The sequence below is a fragment of the Malus domestica genome, chromosome 12 (assembly GCF_042453785.1).
Source record: "Malus domestica chromosome 12, GDT2T_hap1".
Lineage (NCBI taxonomy): Eukaryota > Viridiplantae > Streptophyta > Magnoliopsida > Rosales > Rosaceae > Malus > Malus domestica.
The window spans coordinates 28148550-28175339 of NC_091672.1; the positions used below are offsets into that span (position 1 = coordinate 28148550).

General features: G+C 36.1%; 3 protein-coding genes and 2 long non-coding RNA genes across 11 annotated transcripts; 4 read left to right on the forward strand and 1 right to left on the reverse strand.

Moving 5' to 3' along the window:
- The first annotated feature begins 1710 nt into the window (after window positions 1-1710).
- LOC114820059 (uncharacterized) lies at window positions 1711-6221 on the forward strand. Its single transcript, XR_011574009.1, has 10 exons — window positions 1711-1867; window positions 2710-2799; window positions 2915-3059; window positions 3265-3387; window positions 3499-3526; window positions 4044-4083; window positions 4573-4688; window positions 5026-5152; window positions 5439-5487; window positions 6012-6221. It is a non-coding gene; the product is annotated as an uncharacterized lncRNA (long non-coding RNA).
- Window positions 6222-10709: 4488 nt separating this feature from the next.
- LOC114820041 (uncharacterized) lies at window positions 10710-14446 on the forward strand. 7 transcript variants are annotated; one of them, XR_011574204.1, is made up of 7 exons: window positions 10710-10815; window positions 10901-12473; window positions 12560-13191; window positions 13287-13562; window positions 13639-13744; window positions 13847-14273; window positions 14387-14446. XR_011574204.1 is itself a non-coding variant. In XM_070810027.1 (6 exons), exons 2-6 carry the CDS (start codon window positions 11700-11702, stop codon window positions 14414-14416), a joined length of 1818 nt encoding a protein of 605 aa, XP_070666128.1. In that variant the 5' UTR covers window positions 10710-10815; window positions 10901-11699; the 3' UTR covers window positions 14417-14442. The 7 variants fall into 7 exon arrangements, 2 of the variants coding, with proteins under 2 accessions (XP_070666128.1, XP_070666126.1); XR_011574205.1 differs by having other exon boundaries at window positions 13287-13384; window positions 13472-13562; window positions 13639-14273; XR_011574203.1 differs by having other exon boundaries at window positions 10901-11385; window positions 11547-12473; window positions 13639-14273.
- Window positions 10787-11663, forward strand: LOC114820056 (uncharacterized). The gene is made up of 2 exons (XM_029089992.2): window positions 10787-10815; window positions 10901-11663. Exons 1-2 carry the CDS (start codon window positions 10787-10789, stop codon window positions 11661-11663), a joined length of 792 nt encoding a protein of 263 aa, XP_028945825.1.
- A 4980-nt stretch (window positions 14447-19426) lies between the features above and the next one.
- On the forward strand, window positions 19427-24225 carry LOC103451309 (ankyrin repeat-containing protein ITN1-like). Its single transcript, XM_029089991.2, has 2 exons — window positions 19427-20090; window positions 23174-24225. The coding sequence occupies exons 1-2, from the start codon at window positions 19485-19487 to the stop codon at window positions 24056-24058; spliced, it is 1491 nt and encodes a 496-aa protein (XP_028945824.1). The 5' UTR covers window positions 19427-19484; the 3' UTR covers window positions 24059-24225.
- Window positions 24226-24723: 498 nt separating this feature from the next.
- On the reverse strand, window positions 24724-25499 carry LOC114820058 (uncharacterized). The gene is made up of 2 exons (XR_003767370.2): window positions 25414-25499; window positions 24724-25037 (listed from the first exon to the last, which is right to left on the reverse strand). It is a non-coding gene; the product is annotated as an uncharacterized lncRNA (long non-coding RNA).
- Between the last annotated feature and the right edge of the window lie 1291 nt (window positions 25500-26790).

Sequence of the window (26790 nt, forward strand, 5' to 3'; positions counted from 1 at the left end):
TCGGAGCTCTGATTGCTTACCTTGTCTGTCACCTCTTTCAGCAGACCCCCTAGCTCGGCGACTTGGGGGACTCCTACTACATGGTTTGTATCGCGCTTGACCAAGCCTGAAACTACAAGTAAGCTTCAAGTGAAATTGATACATTACCTTGTGCATCTCCACCAGTTAAAGATACCACCCCTGGATGGAGGAAGAGTACTTCCAGAGAAGATGCCACATCTACCTATGAGACAGATAAGGCAAGTCAAGACGACACCACACTCCGATACTTAGAAGTTTCGTGACTACGAGATCATTCTCCCACAATATTTCCTAATGTCATTTGTACTAAATCATTCACTTGTACTCACTAAATGAGAGCTTGAACCTATGTACTTGTGTAAACCCTTCACAATTAATGAGAACTCTTCTATTCCGTGGACGTAGCCAATCTGGGTGAACCACGTACATCTTGTGTTTGCTTTCCTATCTCTATCCATTTATATACTTATCCACACTAATGACCGGAGCAATCTAGCGAAGATCACAAAAAGCAATCGTTTTCGCTACCTAGGATCTATCTTGCAAGAGAACGGAGAATTAGATGGAGATCTCAACCATAGAATACGAGCTGGATGGAAAGAGTGCATCCGGCGTGTTGTGTGACCGTCGTAGGCCACCGAAGCTCAAGGGAAAATTTTATAGGACGGCAATAAGGCTAGCGATGTTGTATGGCACAGAATGTTGGGTGGTGAAGCATCAACACGTACACAAAATGGGTGTAGCGGAGATAAGGATGCTTCGTGGGATGTGTGGGCACACGAGAAAGGATAAGATTGGGAATGAGGATATCCGAGGTAAAGTAGGAGTAGCCAAAATTGTAGGAAATATGAGAGAAAATCGGCTCCGGTGATTTTGAACATGTGCAAAGAAGGCCGACTGACGCTCCGGTTCGAAGATGTGACTACGGGACAGAGGTTCAGGGCCGAAGGGGTAGAGGAAGACCTAGGACAACTTTGGAAGAGACTCTAAGAAAAGACTTAGAGTACTTGGATCTAACGGAGGACATGACACAAAACCGAGCGCAATGGCGTTCTAGGATTCATATAGCCGACCCCACTTAGTGGGAAAAGGCTTTGTTGTTGTTGTTGTTAGTATATAGAAGTGTGCATGTGTGTATCAAAATTAAAATTTGTCCAAACTTAGGCCAACAACAACTGAATATCTTTTTTCAATCTCCACTAGTACATAACAGCATATTTACCACGTCAATTCCATCACGGGCATCAACAGCTTGTGGTAGAAACTATTCAATTACCACGGTTAAATGTAGCTCGTGGTAGATAACATTAATTCACCACGGTCAAATTCTGGGCCGTTGTTAAAAGTAAATAATTTACAACGGTTTTTAATCCCGTTATGAAATATCAAAACCACCACGCGATATACTCGTTGTGGTTACTTCAAACAACCACACAGCCTTTTGAAAATTCACCACGGCATCGGTCTGTGGTGGATGTTTTTTTTTTTTTTTTTAATATTTTGGAGGATATCTTTATATACTAAAACCCAATCAGGGTGGTACTGTGGATGACCAGTGGTGGGACGATTTTGTCCCTGGCTTTTTCCTCCGGTTGTTCCTCTCTTTGGTTTTTGGGGCACCGAAATGCCGCTTTTGCCCATTGCATCCACGCGTCTGTACAATGAGCCTACATACGGAAAGGTGCTCGAACCTTCTCTCATTTTCTTCCGTTGCTTTTTCCTTTCGCCTGCTCTCTGTTTTTCTGCTTTTCTCCCTGTTCGATCTTCGTGTTTCCTTGCTTCTCTGTTTGTGTTCATCGTCTGCCGTCTGAAAAGGTGGTTTTTCTGGCTGATTGCGGTGTTTCAGGTGGTTTGTCTATTTTATTCTTTTTCTCTTTTCTTTGATTAGGAAGAAAAATTGTAGATCGATTGGTGTAAAATTAAAATCTTTGCGTTTTTTTATCAGTTCTTTCCTAATTTTTTCGTGTTTTTAGCATCGTTGTTTAATCTGATTGCATTTTTTCTTTCAAGAAATACTGCTCTATCAATTTTAGGGTTTCTCTGTGCAATCTTGGAAACCCTTTTCGATTAAGGTGTGTGGGTTTTTTATTTGGAATGTTTTATGCATTTTTTCTGATATTTGTGTTTGGTTGTTCCATCTAATTGCATTTTTCATCTTGGGAAATTTTGGTCTTTTAGGTTAGGTTTTCCTGTACATCGATTGTCTGTGCATCGATCCTTCCCTAAAACTTAAAAAAAAAAAAAGAGGGATGGGATGGTCATCCTTAATTTTTGGGTTTTGCTCTGCATGTTTCGGTTTTTTGATGTGGGTGAGGATTTTTTTTTTTTTTTTTTTTTGTGTTTTAGTTAAATGGCTAAACATTTCTCAGAAACACATGTGGATGATCAGAAAGAGAGAGAGAGAGAGAGAGTTAAAAAACGTAGTCTATGTGAGTTCATTGTTGCTACATTGTTGAATATATTAAGAATGATGTGATAAACCGGAGAGGGAATCATCAGCTTATGGATGTGTTAACACATCCAATGTGTTGTAATCTTTTTGCTACTTAAACATGTTAACACATCAATTAAAAAAAAACTTGGTCTGCTACTTTACTTACGATGCTATTGGTTTACTCCAACGATAATGGCTAGCTAGGATAGCCTTTCTTTATGTCTTAATTATTGATAGTGCTATCATCATGGCAGGCTATGTTGGAGCAAAAACTGTGCAGGCAAAGACATAAGAGTGATGGATTTTGGAATGAAATGCAGAGGATATCCTTTTGCGCTGCTTAAGTAAAAGTTTCTTCTTCTGTTATGTTTGTGTGTTGGATATTGTAGAAAATTAATATAAGTTGTATATTCATGATAACTGACTGATTAAGATTACTTACAAGAGGTATATATGCAGAGAAGAGCTCAACATGAGGGTGCAAGAGAGCTATTGGTACAATAAAGAAAGGAAAAGTTGTACGCCACTACATCACTACGCTGGGTGCTAGCCAACATGATAACAGTACTTACAAGATAACAATAACAATATAAAAATGATTAAGGTGGGAAACATACATTACGTCCAATAGATATCTTTTTCTTGGGACTAATATATGTTTACTGTTCTTTTAATTTATTTATTAATTTTATGTGCTGGTCCTTTTAGCTGTTTAGGTTTGGGTTTTAATCTAAAATGCTTTTACCCAATTATTTTGGGGTTTGATTTAAGAGTGTTATATCTTTTTCAATTTTTATTTATACTGATAGTGAAGGAATGGTGAGGATTGGAAAGCAGATGAGTGTACAAGTGAGAGGAAGATTGAAGAAGAAAGCAGTAAAATGCAGTTGGGTCCTTAATGCACTCCTAAAGAATAGATTGAGAAGTTTAAGGTGTGTGTTTTCTGCTCAACTTTGGGAAAAAATTTGCATCTTTTTTACAGTATGTTATTTTCTTTATGTGATTTATGTTTGTTGCATTGTTGATTTGCTTTATTGTTTCAGGATGTTGAGAGTTTGAGAAATGCTGGAGGTATCATCATCTCAGCTTCTGATTTTTAAAACTATCCATCATGGAACCTTGAATTTTTTTATTATTTAAATTTTTATTTATATACAATAAGGTCCGGATAGTATAGGTATAATTTTTAATTAAATTCTTAAATCTTTGAATTTTATGTCAATTTCATTTGACGTTAATCGGTCATTGTTTGTAGATTGCCAATAATCAAAGTGATTAATCACTAATTGGAAATATTTAAAGTGTAATTTTCTATAACCCCTTTTCCTTTTGTACTTTTATTGAATACATTATCAATTTTCTGCTTAATTATATGATTTCTTATCTTAAGAATGTTTGCATCTTAATACTTAGCTTAAATATGTTAATATGTCCCTTTTTTATATAGAATTTAGTGCAAGTTATTCTCAATCACACAGGCATTCGTAACATCAGGCTGGCATCCGCAGCTTCACGTGGACATCCGTTCACACAGTGTTGTTATAATCCATTTGACACTCTCGCAGTTTTTTGCTTTTTTTTTTTGCAGGGAATGATGTGAAAAAAGAAAAAAAAACCATATTCAAAAGGTTATATTTGTTTGCTCCACTGTGGTTACATCTTTTTTATTTGATCAAGCTTTGTGATTATGTATATATTGGTTGTTCTGTTTTTTAAAATGGTGGTTAAAAGAAACTTTTTGTATTCTTATCAGGAGCGGCTAAGTAGTTTTATAGTTTAATGTCTAAAATATTATCCTCGGATATAAATCTTTACTGCTTTGTATTCTAGCTGATTTTGATAACATTTATAATGATATATAAATTTGCTCGATTAATATTGTAGTTTAAAAGTCTTGCTTATCCTGTATGACAAGTTATTTTAGTAACATTTACACTGTATTCTGTCATCATTAGACTTTCAGTTTTGTGCTTAAATTGAATTATGCTAATCTGTATAAAATTGAGAGTCATGTTGATAAAAGCTTCGTTTTTATTCTCCTGTTTTTGAAAGTACCCTGGAAATATTTTAAGTTTGTTTTATCTTTATTTGAAAATGAATTATTTTTGTGTTTGCAGTCGTTTGCAGATTAATTTCAATTTGAAAAAATCTCTGCTGCATCTCGGTTCCTACAGTAATTTTAGCTGCTGAAGTAGCTTTCAGTTGTCAAGGTTACTAGCAATTGAGTGTGTTTGTAAGTGCTTTTTGCTTTTGTAAAATTGTGTGAAAGATTATATTTCTTCCTTTTGTTTGATAATTGTCTGGTTGCTGTCAATACTATGGCTTTAAATTGTATATGGAATCATTATTTTCACATATTTCTTTGCTTAAGTTATAATCTAGAGCTACTTTTACATTATAGTTTTATAACTGGATAGTGCATTATTACAAAAATAGAATGTCTTTTATCAACGTTATCTATGCATTGTAGTTTTTTTTTTCCATTACTGTGTATGTTACCTTTTTATCTGAAAAGTTAGTTTTAATTTTAACTTATACATGTTAAACCCAACTATTCTTCATTTTTGCAGTTTCCACTCAGCGTGCATAAGACAAGTCAAAAGTGATACTTCTGCTGAAAACTTATCTGCAAAGTAAATTTTGCTTCCGTGGTTGCATGGTGCATTGATGCATAATTGTGCAACTCTATTATAAAAGGTAAGAATGTAGTTACCTTATTACTTTGAAAATCCTGTTCAACATGTTTTTTTCTAATTTTTTTTTCTTATATCTTGCTTCTTTAACTTTCTTAATTTTGTATTATTGTTTATTGAACTTGGATTCTGTTTTTTATAACAGTAATCACCAAGCAATTTTTTTTGTGTTTTTTCTTTTGTCAGCCAATTGTTTATCACTGATGATTATAGTTTTTTTCTGGTTAGCTGTGTAACCATTATCTAAACTCCTTGATACTATTCTCAGTACTATTGTCTTCTTATTGCAGAAAAAATTGATATGGTGCTAAACTATCATACAACATCCTAACCGTACAGGTATTAATAGTGTTGATAGCACTGATATTAATCATTGTACAATTATAATCTGATTTTTTTCCATTAGAATATTTGCATGCTGTAATGGAACAATTGTCTAAAGTTCATTAAACCTATCATTAGTGAAATTCAAACTTGGCAACAAGATAACTTTTTCATTATATACACACCAAATAGTAATAAACTAGAAGAAAAGATAGGATCCAATTCCTATTAATTCTCAATTCTTTCATCCGAATTACTCTTAATCTCAGTTTCTCAATTCTTTAGGGTTTAGAACACCCATACCAAATACACTAGCTTCACTTATGGTAATAGACTTTATATTTTACGTTTAGCATAAAATAGATAATGACGCATGATGATGGATTACAAATTGTTTTTTATTTGTTATTTTCAAATTTAGTTTTTACCCTTTCATCCTACATATGACTCCATTTTTCCATCCATGTGAACTAATTATTACATATTATTTATTAACTGCCATAAAACGTTTTTTTTTACACTTTGTTTTACAAATTTAGGAAACGAAAAAAATAGCTAATTCAGCAAGGAGCTTACAGCGTTGACAAATACGTTTTCAAGCAATGAAGACATGAACATTCAAAGCTATGTAAAATTAATTAATACTTTATTAATTTTTTTTATTGACGTTTTACATTTAATTACAATTTTTGTCAAGCTTTCTCTTTAGGGGATTTAGCTATTACTAATATATATACAAATTATCTTTTCACATGATCTAAATACATGGCAAATTACCTGCTTGCATATTGAAGGGTTAAATTGGATATCCAAAAGTTTCAAAGTAGACATTTGTACTAGAGATATACTGACACACCTCGTCCCGAAGGAGGGCATGCTGGCCGTCACGTGAGAGTGACGTAACCATTTACACAGTTCGGAAGCTTTAAAGAATACAATTACTAAGATGAAACACCCGAGGGTGAGTCCTACTTTTATAAATTCTGTCAGAACACCGTTGGATTTCCTCGTGGCCACCCAAAGCTCTGTTATCTTAAACCTGGAGGGGCGCAAAACAAAATTGAGTGGGTCAGCAAAACAATGCTTATAAGAAAACCTTTATCTTTGAATATATTAACCCCTCGCCGTAAAACAAGTATAGTTTCCTCAAAACATACTACGTAAGTATGAAATCCAATATATATCAACCATATAACCAGAATTATGCCAAGTCAATGATGTATCATATGCCACAATAATAATCAAGTGATAAGCAATATAACTAAGTGCTCATCCATCTAAGCTGACACACAAGTTCGGACAGATGGTTTCTGGCACGAACAGGACTGGGTGTAATCAATATGCTCTAGTACTACGATCACGTGAAGACTGGTGCAAAAGCACATCACATACAAGTCGGATCGCCTAATGCAATCTACCCGACAAGACTGGCACCTAAACTTGGATCCAAGGTGAGCAAACGGTGCGGATGTGAACATACACGTGAAGGACTGGCCCTGGCCCTGGGGCGAGTACTAACACCGGGTGCAGCAAGATGAGCATGTACACAAGTATGTATGAATGCCATGACAGTAATATCACAACCATATAGCAGCATTTGTCACAATTTATATCACAATAATGATACTAGGCAATGTAGGCGTAAAAATGAAGTAAATACACATTTATGGAAACTATAAATATATATAGGTATAAAACAACTGCCCACTCACAAGTACGTCGTTGGGTCGTAGCCCCCGAGCCTAGCTTGGCCTCGAAAATCCTCGGAATAAGTTTCCCCTATATGTGAAATAACTAAATATCATTAATTAACGTACATAACGGAAACCTACATAAAACCCCCATAGTTTGCTCAAACCTAGGGTATAAATATATGAAATCGATCTACTCGACGACACGAACGCGTACGTACCAACCACGCGCCAGTCAGAGGCCGGACGTGCCCCCACGCGCCCCCGCGAGTACACTGTACTTGCCTTCTTCGCGAAAATCTGCAGTTTTGCAGATTTTTGGGTCAACTTCCAGAGCCTATAACGAGCTCGATTCTCAACCAAATTCACTTCTACAAAAGCCAAATTAAAGCTAGGAATGTGATCTACCGATAATTTACAAAAAGTTCAAATCTAGTCCTTGTTGTTCGGAAATTTGGCCTGAAAGTGGCCAAACGACCACGGTTACAAAATTTCCAGAAACTGAAATTTTCTTCCTAACTTCCAGAGTTGATTTCTAACTCGTTACTTAACCAAACTCAGTGATTCAAAAGCCATTTTGAAGTTAGGAATGTAGAGAACAAGTTTGTACCTAGAAGAAGTTCAGTTGTGGTCGAGGTTGACCAGAAAAATGGTTTGAAAGTGACTAAAAGGCCACGGTTCTTGAACGAAAAACTTCGGGTTCTCCTTCTTCCTCGGCTCGCCGGACTGTTTTCGCCGGTTTCTGGGCAGTTTTTCAAATTGCCATAACTTTGTCATTTCTTCACCATTTTCAACGTACTTTATATAAAAATGAAGATATTGACGAGACGAACACATCTATACCTGTCTCGACTCTTAACTCGCTGGGAATTCACCGGAAAAAGCCTCGAAAGCCGTCGGACTCGCTGGAAACTGGGTAAGATTCAAATGAGTATAACTTCTTTAATACTCAACGAAATTGGGTGAAACAAAAACGAAAGTTGTAGTTCTCGAATAGACGAATAGAATGGTACCTCGCACGACATCTAACTCTCCGTGGTTTGGCCGGAAAATGCCTCGAAAGTTCCGGTCAAACTTTGAACTTTCCGATCTCTGTGTTTTTGCGTCCAAAACTTCCAACGAAGCACTCCGAGCTTCCTAAGAACCTCCTTAAGCTCACTATGAGCTTAAAAACTCCTAAAAATCAACCAATAATTATTGCATGAACAGTGACTCAAACGGAGGTAAGTGGTTCGACGTGAAAACGGTGGAAATCTTACCTGAAACTAGTATGGATGAACTCGTATTGACGAGATGAACACGATGGTGATCTTTGTTTCCTCGATCTATGAAGATTTGGAGCTTGCTCATGGAGTTGCAGAGGGAGAGAGGGCTCACGGGGATAGAGAAAAAGAAGAATAAGAAATATGGCGTGGGAGAGGGAGAAGAGAAAGAGAGAAAGATGCTTCTCTGATTGAGGTGGGGGACAGAACGTACAGAAAAAAAAATGGGATAGTGGAGACTGAATGATGAAGGGAAGTGCACGGGTAGGATTTTACACTTTAAAATTTTACGCACACACGTACTAGCGTGTACAATTTAAATGCGATAGCGAGAAATAAAATGGAAAGCATTAAGAATAAGTCCACGTCTCTTGCCAATAAGGGCATAATCGTCAATACATATACTCGGGGAGAAATTACATAGGAAAATTTGGGACGGGTCGTCACATATACCCTCTCCTCATATTTTAATCTAATATGTTCTTTCACAAATTTAGAAAATATGGACGAGGTTTATCTTTAGTGGTACGATGTCTATATAAATTGGTAATAGTTAATTCCTCTGAAGAGAAGACGGAAATGATGATTTTTACTCCAGATAATCAAAATTGAGTTTACCAATTTACATAAATCTGATCCATCTTTGTTGTACTAAATTGCAACAAACTTATCTTTTCTAAGACGTTATCCAAATTCTCAACCCAGGTATGTATCCAATTTCACTTACTCTTTATATCTCAATGCATTTGTTTGTATAAATTAATATAACTTTAGTCAAAACTGAACAATTTACAAATTATGCTCAATCTATTTTTAATAATTTTTTAGTTGTTATTACCTACAAACTTTCTTATTCCGCAGCAACGCGCGGGCACCACTTCCTAGTCATATCTACTAAAACTCAAACGGGAAGGGTACTGTGGATGACCAGTGGGTGGACCATTTTGCCCCTGGATTTTTCCTCCGGCTGTTCTTCTCTTTGGTTTTTGGGGTGCAAAAATGCCGGTTTTGTCCATGCTAGACACGTGTTGGTAAGGGAATGATGCTGAATTTACGCGTGTTGGTCATCTGGGAAAGGAAGAAAGGTGGAAAGGCAGAGCTCTTTCATTTGCTTCCACAGATTTCTCGAGCTCTCTCTCAAGCCCGGAACCCTAGACTCCGCAAGCGAATCAGGTTTGTCTCTCGCTCTTTCTCTCTCACATATTTTTTTTCAATTCGGGACCGAATTTTGATCATCGTTGGAGCTCCTGCTTCCTCTTCTTTTCCGTTTTTCTTTTCCTTTCGTTTCTCTCTCTCGCTCTCCGTCACGATTCTCACCTTCTTCAAATTTTCAATTTATTTTGAAGAAAATGTTACCCAAAAAAGCTAGGGTTTCCTGGTGAGTCTTACCTCGACAGTATACTTTGTTTGAATGTTTGATTTGAGTTGTTTGAATGTTTTATTTTACTTGAACTAGAGTCTCTGTGTTTCCCTTTGCTAATTGTTGTTTCTTTCGAGCAAAGGCTGGGTGGATTTTGGGAAAACAATCTGTTGTGTTTCAACTTTTTTTTTTTTTCTATCTGGGATTTTCAATTTTTGTCCAAATTTTTGGTTGATTTCCAACCCAGTTTGGGGGTACCTGCCTGCTCCTTAATTAATTTTTTATGAATTTCACTTTAAGCACTAATTATTACAATTCTTCCATTTTTGCTGGTGAAGGTACAAAGAATGGTGTGGACTATGAAGGAAGCTTGCTTTGTGTTGGAAGTATGTTGATGTCTTGGGCTCCCATCGAAATCTCTGATATCACTCCTCCTGATAGGTATTTGCTCTGCACTTTTTTCTCCTTTCATTTTTTCATATGTATACACAAAAACTTTGGGATGTCAATGATAACGTGTCTATATAATTGTACCAACACAATGTACCACTATGTTATTTCGATGCATTTGCTACAAATTTAGGATTTAGATAAGAGTAATGATTGAGATAAGGGTATGATGAGGCTGATATGAACTCAATCCACTTCTTGGCTTCATAACGTGGATGTTGAATGTATGCACTTTTTTAATTTTATATGCAAACAAAATCAAATCTTCTATTTGCTTTTGTTTTTTTGCTTGCTTCTATTTTCAAATTTATTTTAATATAATTTTTGTTTTGGGATTAATTACATGCTTAGAGTTTAGTAGATTTGGATTAAATTTTGGTTGAACAGATTGTGCTTAGAGTTTAGTAAGAAAGGGTGCCCTTAATATACATATATACACGCGCATATATATATTTTAGTATATTTTGCCATTAAGTTGTGAGTTGTGGTTATTTTAGGATTACTTTTGAGAAGTATCGTTGGAAACGATCATTGTCAACTATCTGATTGCAATGGACAAAGATTGGCTAACATTTTCGAGGTATATTATCTACCTCAATGAATTTCATTTTTGACATTGATAACTAGGGTCTGTTTAAAGTGATTAAGATTTATTTATAATACAGACCATCAACAGAATACAGAGAGGGTGCACAAAAGTTTGTACAAGTAGCTAAAGAATATGGAGGAAATCGAGATAAGATCATTTGCCCGTGTATAATATGTCAAAACCAATGTTTTCAACTACCTGCGATTGTGTATGAACACTTGGTTATAAATGGAATAGATCCTTCATATACTACTTGGGTGTTCCATGGTGAACAAGAACCTATTCTTCAACAACATGACTATGCCAACGTGACAGAAACATATCAGATGTATAGGGATGTCTTGGCTGAAGATGATGGAACTGGAAAAGCAAACTTGCTAATTGGAGATGAGAATTTCAAACAAAAGGTTGAAGAAGCTGAAGGTCCTTTATATGAAGGTTGTACGAAATACACAAAGTTGTCAGCAACTGTAGTTTTATACAAGATTAAAGCTTCAAATGGTGCAACAGATAAGCTTTTTGACGAGCTCCTCCAAGCCTTAAAGGACATGTTTCCGGAAGGTAATACACTTCCGAATTCAATGAATTCGACAAAGAAGTTACTTAAGGTGTTTGATTTAGGGTTCGAGAAAATAGATGCATGTGTAAATGATTGCTGCTTATTTTGGAAAGACTTTGAACAACTTGAGACGTGTCCAAAGTGTGGTTCTTCACGTTGGCAGGTTGGTAAACGTAATAATCACATTTACAAAGGAGTTTCTGCAAAGGTGTTGCGCTACTTTCCTATTATACCAAGATTTAAGCGAATGTTTAAGGATGATGACATGGCCAAAGACTGAACATGGCATCATACCAACAAAAGTCAGGATGGTAAGATGCGACATCCAGTTGATTCGCCAGCATGGGAGTCTATTGACACTAGATATCCTGATTTTGCCTCAGATCCACGAAACTTGAGACTTAGTTTAGCTACCGATGGATTTAACCCATTCCGCCAGCTAAGCTCTAGATATAGTTGTTGGCCAGTTATATTAGTTACATACAATCTTCCTCCATGGTTAGCCATGTCGAAAGAGAATTTGATGTTGACGTTAATAATTCCTGGGAAGAAACAACCCGAAAATGATATTGATGTTTACTTGCAACCACTCATAGAAGATTTATGTGTGTTATGGAATGAAGGAGTGGGTGTATTTGATGCAACTACAAATTCTACTTTCAATTTGAGGGCTATTTTGATGTGGACAATCAGTGATTATCCTGCTTATGGTAACTTGGCTGGATGTTTTACAAAGGGCAGGTTTGCTTGTGTGGCATGTGGTGCTAACACGCGATCTTTGAGGTTGCCGTTTAGTAAGAAGCATGTATATACCGGCAATAGAAGATTTCTTCCACCTTCTCATGAGTTTCGCAAGAAGGGTAAATGGTTTGATGGGAATGATGATATTGGGCAAAAACCAAGGGTATTGACAGGTGAAGAAGTTTTATATGCTTCCGAAACAGCTGGAAGGGATTGGGGAAAAAAGTCAACTACACAAAAAGGCACAAAAAAGAAGATGAGTGTAAAGAAAGGTGTACAGACAACAGGAAGTGATCCTATTAACATATGGAAAAAGAAATCAATTTTCTTTGATTTGCCGTATTGGAAGGTTTGACAATTACACTTAACATTTAACTATAAAGAAAAGTATGATTTTTTTCACAACTAATTTGCTTATTTTTGCTTGTTTTGCAGAAATTATGTTTGAGGCATAATTTGGACATCATGCACATAGAGAAAAATGTTTGTGAAAGTATTGTTGGCACATTGCTACATATTAAAGGTAAATCAAAGGATGGACTTAATTGTCGTAAAGATTTAAAGGAATTGGGTATTCGGCATGATTTATGCATAACTGAAGAGAAAGGAAAAAAGACGAAACTACCTCCAGCACTTTACAACTTCTCTAAAGCAGAGAAACATATTTTCTGTAAGAGGTTGTTCGATATGAAGGTACCGGATGGTTATAGCTCAAATATTTTTAATTGTGTGGATCTAAGTGACTGCAATCTAATTGGACTCAAGTCCCATGATTGTCATGTCCTAATGCAACAATTGTTGCCAGTAGCAATAAGAGGTCTTTTGCCTAAAGGTCCAAGACATGCAATCTTTCGGTTGTGTGTATTTTTCCACGAACTCTGTCAAGGAGTTATTGACAAAAGTAAGCTGGAAGTATTGGAGAATGAGGTTGCAGAAACAATATGCATGCTTGAGAAGTATTTTCCACCTTCTTTCTTTAATATTATGATTCACCTTACAATCCATTTAGCGAGGGAAGCTAGGCTATGTGGACCTGTTCATTATCGTTGGATGTATCCTTTTGAAAGGTACTTTCGTATTTATATTTCTAGTATTAGCCTATTTTTTTGTTTTTCTATTTTAGATGACTTACTAGTTTATGACATGATTAAATTTCTTTCAGATTTATGAAGGTGTTAAAGGATTATGTTAGAAATCGAGCACGACCAGAAGGGTCTATGGTAGAGTGTGTCTTAGCTGACGAGTGTGTGAAATTTTGTAGTAAGTACATAAAACAAGCTGAAAATATCGGTTTACGACATAACCGATATGAGGATGAATCAATTGTTATTGGGAATCCTATTTCAGCTGGTGTGACAATGACCATGTCTTCAGAAATGTACCAAATTGCTCATCGTTACATATTGTTTAATAGCTCAGAAGCTGAGCCATATCGAGAGTGAGTTATGCACCCTTTTAGAAGCTTATGTGCATTGTATTTTATTAAAACTTCATAACATATTATTTTGTTCCAGAATGCATGTTGAGGAGCTTAAGTATTCAGATCCGAGCCTTGTAGGCAAATTGAACAAGCTACATAGGATGCATGCAACTCAATTTTCATCTTGGCTCCGCAATAAGGTTGGATTTATATTCTTCTACTTTCTTTTTTTTTACTTTTAGGTAGGTAATTTGTAGTTCCAACAATATTATGTTTTTAGCATTCCATTAATTACTGAACAGGTTATTGCACTGGAGACACAAGTGTCTCGGACATGTTAAAGGGGCTTGCATTTGGACCGATAACACAAGTAATGTCATATTCAAGATATGTTGTAAATGGAAGGCGTTTTTGTACAAGAGCAAGTGAGAAGACTACACAAGACAGTGGTGTTTATCTTGAAGCTGAAACATCGGTCAATGGCGCCGAAGAGATTAAAAAGGTTTTATACTATGGGGTGATTCAAGAGATTCTAGTGATGGACTATTACACGTTTCGGGTCCCCATATTTAAATGTGATTGGGCAAATACTAGTAATGGCATTAAAGTTGATGATGGATTTACTTTGGTCAACCTGCATCGTCTAAATCAATTTCAAAATGATCCATTTATTCTCGCTTCACAGGCCAAACAAGTATTTTATTCAAGAGAGAGTGAAACGTCTGATTGGTATGTTGTTCTAAAAGCACCTCCGAAAGGGTTCCATGACTTGGGAAAGTTTGACGAGGATGCTTACATGTCATATGTCCCATTAGATGTTTATAAACTTGATGATTGTGTAGGTGATGAAGATGAAGGTTATGTTCGGGTAGATTGTGAGGCCATTCCTGTGTAAAACTCGACTATTATTGAATGAAAGGGAAACTACTATAACTGAATTTAAGTAATATAATAAAACAAATGTAACCTATCAGTAATAGAACAAAACAATTATAAGTTAATAGAAAAAACTGTAAGCGAAAAAGATGACATACTTACCCTGCTTCTCTGAAAGAAGGCTTGACCACCCCCATCCATCTGATTAAAATTGTCAAATTCGATCTCATCTACAGTTGCTTCAGCTGTATTCATATTGCTGCAGGATGTGAAATTTTTTTATTTTTTTATTTTTTATTTTTTGTCTTTTGTTTTGGGCTTCAAAATTTTTTTTAAGGCCATCTATATCTGAAGCGTGAGAATAGCACTCTTGTTGCATCACAAAACTTTGTTCGGCAAATGTAAAGCTTTCGGGTAACATATGCTCATCATTAGTATGACAAACATTTTCAGTAAACATTTCAATCCCAATTGGAGTGCCAAAATTTCTATCATTTTGTAGCATCTGATTCCTTTTGTTATTCCTAGTTCTTTTTTGCATCATGTGTAGAAATTGTAAAATCCAAAGAACAAATCGATAGCTACACCAGCCAAAAACCGATAGATTGATACATGAGAAGAAAAAAAATGAAACACGCATAAAGCAAATTTAAAATTTTCCATCATACCTAAATTAATTAAATAAAGCGAATAAACAGTATCATATCAGGGTCAAGGAAGCAAAGACTTTAAAATGTCACAGTATTTAACAAATACTATGCATAGTTTATAAAAAGTGAGTATACGGCTAACCTGTACAACGCACATATGGGTTACTTCTAAAAAGAGATGCACAAAATTTGACAACAGCACCTATCCAAATAAAAACAAAAGAAAAGAAAACTAATTAAATAACAATTAGGCAAAAACCACAAAATGCAACCCAAAAAATTTGAACCAAATCCACAATCCAAAAGCAAATAAATCACAAAAGGACAAGGATTGTCTGCCCTTCACTTTCGGTGTCCTTCCCGTGTCCTCTTATTTTGTGTTGTCAAGGTTAAGTCATGTCAACATTTTATATTGTTTTTTTATAGATATAATAAGACAAAAATAAATAATAATATAAAATGTTGACGTGACTTAACCGTGACCACACAAACAGGAAAGCATGGAGAGGGCATTGGAAATTGAGGGCAGACAATTCTTGTCCATCACAAAAACACCGACTAATTTATGCTAGTTATTGATTTGACATGCTAACCTGTGGTCATAATTCTATCATTCAGAATGGTGAAGTCAGTCACCTATCATAAAGGTCTGGAAAATATAAAGATTTTTGCTCTCATTTTTTTCAGTGTTATACCTGCTCTGCATACATAAGTTAGTTCTGATATAGTTGTTATCATCTCTTCAATTTCTTTAGGATAAAAAAAAAGTTATTTCATTCCAAAACCTTGAAAAACAACCTAAAAGCATCGGTAATAAAGTGTGGTTGGTTGTCAATGTGAATCATTTTGCAAATTTAAAATCAATGTGAAGTTTATATTAAGAAAATGAGTTTTAATATAGTGCAGAGCTATGATTTAACAGCCATGTAATACAATTCGAACATAAAGGCCATTTGGAATGCTATAGATTCACACCATTGTTGGTGCCTATACTGTAAAAGCCAGACACATAGGATTGGTGGGTGTATGAGTATGAAAGCCACCAATGTTAGTCTCAAATCTAGCCACACTACTACAAATTTTTACATACATGACGCAGTTTATGGGTCATATTAAAAGTTTAATGACGCAAGGGTTTAGCATCATCTTTGTGGGTGTCATTAAAGATATTTTTAATGACATTGAAAGAGTGTCATGTATTACTTTTAAAGACGCCTAACAAGCGTCATTAAATTAAGAACTTGTGTTATCTACTACCATTTAAGACGCGGAATAAGTGTCATAAACAGAGGAATGAGTGTCATAGTATACTAATTATGACATACGCACATTGTCATGTATAGCTTTTAGAGACACCTAACAAGTGTCATTGAATTAAAAATGCGTGTCATCTATTTTAATTTGAGACGCGGAATATGTGTCATAAACTGAGGAATGAGCGTCATGATATATTAAACATGACATATGTATAGCGTCATGTCTATAGGACTACATCGTCATTGAATATTAGCAATGACACACAAAGCTTGTCATAAACCATTCAATACATGTCCTGAAATATGTTTGATGACATATGTAATGTATTTTTAATTTGAAAACAAGACTTACATAATTCATCCAAGAAGTAAGATATTTACCTCAAATAATATAATATTGCTTCATAAATTTGTAATTCACCCACCACCAAAGTATTACAAAAGACAATATAATGTGTAGAGCTTTCCTACTAAAATAAAACTATAAGTTCACTTAATTTAAAATTTCACAAACTAGCTAATCTAGTGTTTCATCTATTGGGATGTATTCATGAACATCCTCAGCCCACTTTATTCTTAATGCATCAATTTCCTGTTGAGTGTATGTAGCTTTTATCCTTCAAACTGCTCCTGCAAAAAATAAATAAATTGAATGCGAGGATCCTTACCATAAGACAACAGAAAAACAAAAAGAAAAACTCTTTGTTGATCACCGTGGATCTTCCTGTCTCCCTTGTCCTCGTTCTTCTTGATTTGTGCACAACTAAATAGAAACCGTAAATTAGTGGTTCAATTTGCAGTTTAAATTAGAGGTTAAATAAAAATAGAATAACACATATTTATCCAAGACTTGAAAGCAAAGCCTAAACCTTATGCAATTTTTATGAGGTCTGGGTGGAGGGCAAGTTTGTAGCATACTAGCTGAGATCGAACTTGTGGTGCTACAACTTATCATCTCAATAATTGAACTAAAAAAATAAACATAAAATTTATAAGATTATAGATTGAATGAGCAGGATACGAAATTATTCCTATGACCAAATTGAAGATGAGTGACAGAAAAAAGCAACACACATGCAGAGAGAGGGAGGGAGAGTGTACCTTTGGAGTGATGTTTGTCATCATCACTGAACAAAATTTTGATTTTGAAAAACCTGTCATGATTCATATAAAAAAAATCCAAGAACAATTTTCAAAAGCATATAAAAATCCTCTAGACAAACCTACTCTCTTAAATACCAATCCATAAGATTGCCTCTGCTTGCTTTACGAATCTGCAAATATCAGTCTATTAAATATGAATAATGAAGACAAACCTACTCTCTTAAGCATAAACCAGATGCGTCACCACCGACTATCCAGAACCCAATTCTAGGATCGGACACTCGAGAATGAAGACATCAGACCAGAATTGAAACAACTACAAACTAAACTGACTAAACCAATTAAAACCACACAACTAAGATAAGAGTTTGTATTTCATAAAAGCATAAGTTTGCGTGAGTGAAAATTTGAGTACTGACAATGGTTCACTTCTTCTTGGCAGCAGACTTGGTGACCTTGGCACCGCTGGGATCCTTCTTCTCAACACTCTTGATAACACCAATAGCAACAGTCTGGTGCATGCCACGAACAACAAAGTGACCTAATGGAGGGTACTCAGAAAATGTCTCCACAACCATGGGCTTGGTCTGAAGCATCTTCACCATAACTACATCTCTGTTCTTCAAGAACTTTGTCTCCTTCTCAATCTCCTTGCCAGACCTCCTGTCAAACTTGGTAAAGATCTCACCGAACTTCCCAACCTTGCTCAGTTGATAAACAACGTGCTTCTCAAGCGTAGTGGCGTTAAAAAGAAATAATCTATAACTGCTTGAGAGATTTAAGGGATAAATCTTCCACTTTTCCTTTTAAAATCTTCCGCATATTGAACAAAAAAACAAAAAAAACCTCCGCACATTTTTTTTAATTGCGTCATAATATTACTTTAATAACATTTTTAATAAAAGAATGTCATTAAAATTTTTACCAAGTGTCATGAAAATCCTATTTTGTAGTAGTGCCACTAACAAGAGAGACAATGACATATTTTGAATTTTAGAAATAATTATAAAATATAAAAATGTTGTACTATTCACATACCCACCAATGCAATATTGGTAGCCATTGTTACAACAGATTCCTCTACATAGGCCGCACTCTCTAGTTTAGTGGGTGCTTGGTGGCCATAAAGGTTTGTAGTGGCAAACACTTGACAATAGCCACCAAATGAAATGGGTGGCTTATAGCCAAAGTTCTTGTAGTGCTTGTTTTATATACAAATTTCTCCGGCCGCACTAATAATTTTGCTGCGTGTACGTATCAGATTATTGCACCTTGCATCCAGGATGGGGACTGGTCTTGGTCGTCCATAATTTGAAAGCTCCATACAAGCCTCAACATTTAGAAATTTAGCATCAGTCCATATGCGGGTATACGCAAATCACCTTAAAGAATCTTTTTGTAATTGCCTCTGAAATAGCTACACGTATTAAGTCATGTGAGCATGCAAGAATCACCTTAGGCTGGGTGTTATAAAAAAATACATTTGGAAGGGTTAGAGCATCTCTAACAACCTAGATAAATGAGATTGTTTGGCTACTTTAACAAAACAATGCAGAAAAAATAGCTAGCTAAATTTAGCTAGAGGAGAATATGGACTTAACTGGATTGTTAAGTTTAGGGGTAATGTTAGGTACACTAACTTTTTAAATCAAGTTTGTAAAATATATGAGATGTCGCTAATAGAAAATAAGCATGTTAATTAACACTTAAATAATAATCTAATAATTAACAACCACGTCATATGATTTATAAAATTTGCTTTAAATAGTTGGTCACCCTAGCATTACCCCAAGATTTAGAAATATTTTACCATAAGTTAAAATAGCTAATATTGTTGAAAGTGGTGGCTAGCCAAATTAACATTTGAGTCATTTAATTAGCTACAATAACAAAAATTTAACTAGCATTATTGGAAATACTTTTACAAGTGCTCTTCTAACAACGAAAAAGACCTTTTGTTCGCTATTATAAATAATCGCTCTCTCAAATTTTTTTCTAAGTGAAGCAAAGTTGAGAGAGAGAGAGAGAGAGAGAGAGAGAGAGAGAGAGAGATAATGGAGATCAGACGGCATGATGAAGAAGAAGTGTACGAGGCATCACGGACTGGGAGTGTAGAGTACTTGAACAGATTGATCGAAAAAGACCCATACATTCTAAGGAAAGTATCCCTGCAGACCGGTAAAACCGGAACCCCCTTGCATGTACCGGCTTTGCTCGGACATGCTGAGTTTACCAAAGCCCTTTGCACTAACAATCCCAAACTTGCAGAGCGGGTGGACGCCAATGGACGCACGCCCCTACACTTGGCTTCTGCTGAGGGCCACAAGGAGACCGTCGAAGCTTTGTTATCTGTGTATGCTGATGCGTGCTTGCGTTATGATGAAAAGGGAAGAATCCCTCTTCACTATGCAGCCATGAATGGAGAAGTTGAGGTGCTCCAGAAGTTGATTGATAAAAAGCCTGAGTCCATTTATGTCAAAGTTGAAAACAGATCGAAAGAAACAGTTTTGCACTTGTGTATTATACACAACCAGTTAGAGTGCTTGAAATTGTTGGTTGAAAGGGACGACAGCAATGGTGAGTTCCTCAACTCAAGAGCTGGCTGCAATGATGGGAGTGTGACCATCCTGCACTTAGCATTGATGCTAAGGCAAATTAAGGTACATATATATATATATATATATATATATATATATATATATATTTCCATTGGGCTAAATCGCGAAAATGGTCCCTAAGTTTGTATAACATATCACTTTGATTCCTAAGATTTCAAATCAATAGAAGTAGTCCTGAGATTGTCCACCATCCATCATTTTTCGTCCTTCCGTTAAAAACTTCGTTAAGTGTCCCGAAACTCTTGGCCGGAAGTTTGGGCAATTTTCAAAGCTTCATAACTCAATCGTTTTTTAACCAAATTCGACTCATAATATATCAAAATAAAGATAGGAAAGTGCAGAATAAGATTATACCTATTTGGAAGACCAATGATTGCCAGAGATGTCAAAAAATAACCTCAAAGTTGACTGGTCTGAGGAAAAACTGGAAAACTCGCCAGAAACTGGGTAAATTTTAAACGTTCATAACTTCTTCAATACTCAACAAAATAAAGTGATTCAAAACAGAAAATCATACTTCTCAATGAGACAAATAGAATGGTATCTTTTTCACCGGCTAACTCACCGTAGTTTGGACGGAAAACGGCTCGAAAGTGGCTGTCTTGGTCTTGAGTTAGCCACTTTCGAGCCGTTTTTCGGCCAAACTATGGCGATTTAGCATCAAAAAAAGGTTCCATTCTCTTTTTCTCGTTGAGAAGTATGATTTTCGTTTTTGAATCACTTGATTTCGTTGAGTATTGAAGAAGTTATGAACGTTTAAAGTTTACCCAGTTTTCGGCGAGTTTTTTAGTTTTCCCTCGGACCAGTCCATTTTCAGGCTATTTTCCGACCATCTCCAGCAACCATTAGGCTTCAAAATAGGTATAATCTTATTCTACACTTTCCTATCTTCATTTTGATATATTATGGGTCGAATTTGGTTAAGAAACGATTGAGTTACGAAGCTTTGAAAATTGTTCAAACTTCCGGCCAAGAGTTTCGGGACACTCAACGGAGTTTTTAACGGAATGACCAAAATGATGGATGGTGGACAATCTCATGGACCACTTCTATTGATTTGAAATCTCATAGACCAAAATGAGAAGTTATGCAAATCTCAGGAACCATTTTCGCGATTTAGCCTTTCCATTTTCTATACTGAATATTCTTATGTTTTTACTATATTAATTAGAGAGCTGCTAGACTCATCCCACCTTATTTTTCCACCCCACTCAAAAGGTAAAAAAGAAAAACCCAAGTCTATGAGGATGAGCAACATCCTCGGTCGACCTCATAGTAACTCTCTGCAATTACAACTCAAGTAGAGGACTAATCATAGAAGAAGGGTATCAAAACCACGTCAATTAGATGAACTAAGCACAGTTCCACACAAATTGCCGAATCTATAAATGGGTATGAGAGAAAAAGAAAAAGAGTAAGGTTTCTTAAGGTAATTGTAATAGGTCTATGGTGTTTGATAAAGATTTCGAATGGACGGGAAGTAATTGACATAAGAGATGAGGAAAACGGTGGTTTAAACTTGGTTGGTGCTATATGCGTGCGGTGGTTTCAACTTGTTGGGTTCATATTTTTGTTCCTTCTATTTTCAAAATTTAATACAAAAACAAGAGTATAAAATAGTTAAATATAGCCTTATAAGTCATTTTGCAAAAAGTTAAAATTATCATTAAAAGTATCATAAAAAAGTGGATGAAGAAATGATGATGGTGGGTGGGTATATAATATATGTTCCCGTGTAAATTTTCATTTGTTTGTTCCCCTTTATATATAGTTTATGGGGATAATGAAGTTTTTTCGTTTTAAGTAGATACATAAAATCATAATTCTGTAATACTTTTATACATTCATTAAGTTTCCGACAAAATCTGACGCAGCACCCACATGAACTATGACTAAGTGTCGGACTTGGATTGTCTGCCCCTCCCATTTCGGTGACCTCCTCGTGCTCTCCTGTTTGTGTGGTCACGGTTAAGCCACGTTAACATTTTATATTACTATTTCTTTTTGTTTTATTATTTTTATAAAAAAAACAATATAAAATATTGACGTAGCTTAACCGTAACCGCATAAAACAGGAGAGCACACCGAAATGGAAGGGCAGACAATCCAAGTCCCTAAGTGTCACATATAAAAAAATAATAAAAAAAATTAAAAACTAGGTTATCTGATAAACATTGAGGAGGAATTGCAGAGCAAATTTGAGCCTCTATCTCTCTCCCTTCGACTGCACATGAGCCGGCTGTGGAGTGACTCCACTCCTTTTTTGTGCTGCATATGGGGATCCCTTCCCGGTCCATCTGCATCTCAAAAAGTTGCAAGAAGTATTAGCAGCAGAATCATTGCCGGTCATCGATTCGGCGTCTTCCGCCGTCACCAACTCCGAATTCGAAGACAACCCATCGTCGCCACGGCCTAATCCAAAAACCTCAGTTGGCTGGCCGGCCGACGGAAAGCTCAGTGTCGAATGGGTTAGGAACCTCATGTTCGTTTTTTATTGGGCATCTAGATCTGGACCCGACCCAATTGCCCGACGTGTTTCCCGTAGAGGTTGTCGATAGCTTGGTCCTCTGCACATCCAAGATCCTCCACAAAGAGGCCAACGTCGATCAGTTAGGCCTGGAATCTACCGTGGTGGTCGTCGGAGATCTTCATGATCCTCCACAAAGAGGCCAACGTCGATCAGTTAGGCCTGGAATCTACCGTGGTGGTCGTCGGAGATCTTCATGGTCAGCTGCACGACCTCCTTTTTCTTTTAAATGATCTTCACCCTTTTAGGTTTTTAGGTTTGTAGGTATTCAGTTTTTTATTATTATTATTATTATTTTAAATATTCACGTGTGCCTATATTGACATGAGGCTCTTATTCATTATCCACATAGTCGCTATGTCATCAGTTAACAGAATTCTGACGAAAAACTTAACGAATTTGTGAATGGTCCCATAATTATGACTTTAATTAGTTACCAAATTGGGAAGAAAAAACTTAATGTATCAAATGTTGAAAAACAAAAAAATACAAAGTAGTAAACCGAGATTAATCCTAAGTTATGTGTGCACTTTCTTTTGTTTGTTCCCCTAGGAGCATAATTTCCACCAAATTAATAAAGTGTATATATTGTTTACAGAGTATACGTTACCTGCTTTCCGTTGATGCTATAAGAGCAGAAGCAATTGGTGTGAATGGGATGTCTCTGACCATGTTAGATATCTTAGAGTACAGCAGCATTGCAAGAGATGAGTTTAGCAGAAGCTTAGAAATTCAACAGATTTTGATTGACGCGGGATTAATCAGAAGGGAAAATAATGAAAATGATAAGCCTAACTCAGATGTTGCCGCTGCTGCTGTTGTATCACCGAATCCAAGAAGGGTGAAGAAGAAAAAGAAGCTTCACAAACAAGTAGCATCATCGGAGAAGGGATCAACGCCGGCTAGGAGGTGCTGGATAAAATTGATGAAATGGTTGAGACATCCGAGTGATTGGGTGGTCGAGACACGTGGCATGCTGATGGTTGTGGCTACGATGATCTCGACCATGACATTTCAAGCCGCAGTTAACCCACCTAACCCACCTAATGATCCCGACAATTACTTCCCCGTTTTCATAACATACAATACCATCTCGTTCCTTGCTTCTTTGAGTGTCACCCTTTTGCTCGTTAGTGGATTTCCTCTCTACAATCGGTTCTGCACGTGGCTCTTATCGATGTCCATGTGCGTCACTCTCACATTCTTGGCACAAACCTACCTAATTTCGCTGTTTATGATCGTCCCTGGTACACCTACAAATACAACCTTAAACCTATACGTGATATCCGTTCTTACTTGGACTGCTTTGCTGGGCGTAGTCGGTATATTGGACACTATTCGGTTTCTTATTTGGCTGACGAAGCGGTTGCGGCCCATGTACTTGAGGTCAAAATCATGTCTCAAGAACATGATCACTACTGGCTCCTTTTCATGTAACGATGCAACGCGTTTTGAAGAGATTGATTCGCCTGCGGTTGTGTAATTACTCCTACACGGTGTGTTAGCTTGAAAAAATAATTAACTAGGTCAATGACGCTTTCTCGATATCCACTGGGCTTGTGAAAAAAATGTATTTATATAAAACAGGCCTGTAGCTTTAGCTTAAGGTCGTGCACCATCTAAAAGAGACTCTTGTATCCATTCCAATTATACTCATGTGTACCATCTCCCCTCTACAATTCCCCACCACCAATCAACCATAACTGGTTTCAAATTATGCTCTTGTACCATATCGCTCTACAATCACCCTTGCTGAGTAATGATTCACGTACTTCCTCATACTTGTTTATGGGTTCCTATCCAACAAAATTTCGGCTTAGTACCCAAAAACTGTATTAGCTCACGAACCCAGAGAGGTTGATCAAATTCGAAGCAAAACCCACATATATTCTGAAGATTCTAGAGTTAAAGAGGAGCAAGGAGGTTGGGTTACGGAACCCAAAAAGCCATTTTAATGAGCAAATGAATATCTTAACTGAGGTTAACAATTTTCAGCAATAAAAACCATGGCTTTCGATCAAAGTTGCATAAATTACAGAACTTTGGGATAAGGACGAATAAAAAGCCCAAATTCCAATCAAGAAAAATAAAAAATTTGTATGTAAATTTAACCTTTACCTATAGATTGGCAGTAGCTCAAGCATACTGAATCCAACGGGAGCCACGTGAGCTCCATACAATTACAAATATGCCACAATATTTGCAAACAATTACAAATCGAGAAACAATTAAATCATCATCATGAATCGCAGTGTAATGTGAACACACATCAATTAGAAAAGACAGAACTACATGGCAATAAACATACAGAGAGTAAACATACAGGGAACTGCTTTAGATCCTTCCCAAAAGCAATCTTATGCATGATAACAAAAGAGCAGTTCATCTCTGATCTAATTGCAGACACAATCTGCAGAACCGACTTCTATGGAATTTGAACTTGTTAAATGTGGGGTGGAGACCTGAATGTAACAAATTAGTGTTGAGTGAATAATTCCAAACATATAAAATTTAGATCATCACACCTAAACGCAAACAGAACAATTAAATAAAGAATTGAAGGCATACGCAGTCTAATTAGAAAAATAAATTTAAATTTCATGAAAATTTTGATAAGTAGAGAGATTGAAGCCAAAATTTGAAACTAAAACCAGAAAAAAAGAAATTAAAATTGAACAAAACCCTAACCCAATTTAAGCCCCTATTTGAAACCCCTCATACCTAAAAATTTAAATTTCAAAACTGAAAGAGGGATGCAAGTTATGGGTATATTCAAGATTTCTTGGCAAATAAACAGGAATTAAACAACCAATTTCAAATTGAGGACAAAAATCTTACCAGGCAAAGCAGCTATCTAGCTCGTCGATGTCGGAGTTGTAGAAGACACACCAGAGGCTGTTGCGGGAACCGGGAACGGTCTGATATACATCGGATTGGAATAGAAGTAGAAATGCATGACATGGTCTTCTTCGTGTCAGTACGTTTACTAACTTATACCATGTACAAAAACTAATCACATAAGATATGACTTGAAAATATAACAATATTCAGATTTACGTTATAGAATTGAAAGAGAGTTAAACTCTCCTTTTACGTGACAAACAATCCCTCTCTCCTTGTAAACCAATCCAACCAAACCTTTCTTATTTATCTTAAACATATAAAATCAACAGATTCTGCGATAGTAAAGATAAAAATGCATTTCTTTTTTTTATGAAATGATATGGGATAGTAAAGATAATTTATCAAAGTTAATTGGTGTGGGTACTAAACACAGCGAAAGAACAGGAAAACACATGTTTCAATTTTTTTATTGTTTATTCTTTTTCTTAAACTGCACAGTGAGATGCCTTGCCTCTTCATTAGTCTGGATTATTCCTTCACACAACATTTCAATCTCCCGACCCTCCCTCTCAATACGTAAAAAATCACCACGCTGCCTGCTTCCTGCTCTCCCTATCTCCCTCCTCGGCTCATCTCTCAATCTCCCAACTTATTTACAATTTACACTTAAAGCTCATCGGTATCTCCTCTAAACCCAGAAAAAATTTAGCTTTCGGACGACGCCGACTGCTATAATCTAAGTGGTTTAGAAACTAATACGTATGCCCAATACCTGTTACTGGTTGCGACAACCTTCAATTTCTTTCTCTTTCTGTACATATAATAGATATTATCATCACATAGATCTATGTTGAAAAACCCGCACACTAGACCTTGTTCTTTGATGTAACCAATGATAATAAACTAAACTAGCAAATATTAGAAAACTTAAAAACACACAAGAATTATACTGGTTCAGCATAACTTTTGCCTACGTCCAGTTGTGATTTCTCTAGGTAGAGAAATTACCGCTCCTTTGATTAATAATAGAGATTACAGAACTTTTGCAAACCCTAAAACTAATCTCAAAACTCTTGGCTGTCTGGCTGTTTTATTTCTCTCTTAAAAATCAGCCTTGCCGCACCCTATTTATAGACATAGGGTTGGCTTACATGTCCCAAAGCTGATTGAATTCCTATTTCTAAGTGGACTAGGAAATTACACTATCAAAATCCAAATAGACTTCTAGAAATCCAAACCCAAATTGAATAAGGAAATTGAAATTCTTTCCTAATCCTTCTAGGACAAGAATCGGTATACCTCTAGGTCTCATAAAACAATCCTAAACCAATTAGGACATATTTGATAAGCCAAAATCCTAACAATCTCCAC

Excerpts from the sequence above, each read along its gene's own strand:
- LOC103451309 (XM_029089991.2), top strand. The coding sequence starts at position 19,485 with ATGGAGATCAGACGGCATGATGAAGAAGAAGTGTACGAGGCATCACGG. Across the intron at positions 20,091-23,173 it reads TGATGCTAAGGCAAATTAAG|AGTATACGTTACCTGCTTTC; the intron begins GTACATATATAT and ends TATTGTTTACAG.
- LOC114820041 (XM_070810025.1), top strand. The coding sequence starts at position 11,700 with ATGCGACATCCAGTTGATTCGCCAGCATGGGAGTCTATTGACACTAGA. Across the intron at positions 12,474-12,559 it reads TTGATTTGCCGTATTGGAAG|AAATTATGTTTGAGGCATAA; the intron begins GTTTGACAATTA and ends CTTGTTTTGCAG. Across the intron at positions 13,563-13,638 it reads GAAGCTGAGCCATATCGAGA|AATGCATGTTGAGGAGCTTA; the intron begins GTGAGTTATGCA and ends ATTTTGTTCCAG.
- LOC114820056 (XM_029089992.2), top strand. The coding sequence starts at position 10,787 with ATGGACAAAGATTGGCTAACATTTTCGAG. Across the intron at positions 10,816-10,900 it reads GATTGGCTAACATTTTCGAG|ACCATCAACAGAATACAGAG; the intron begins GTATATTATCTA and ends TTTATAATACAG.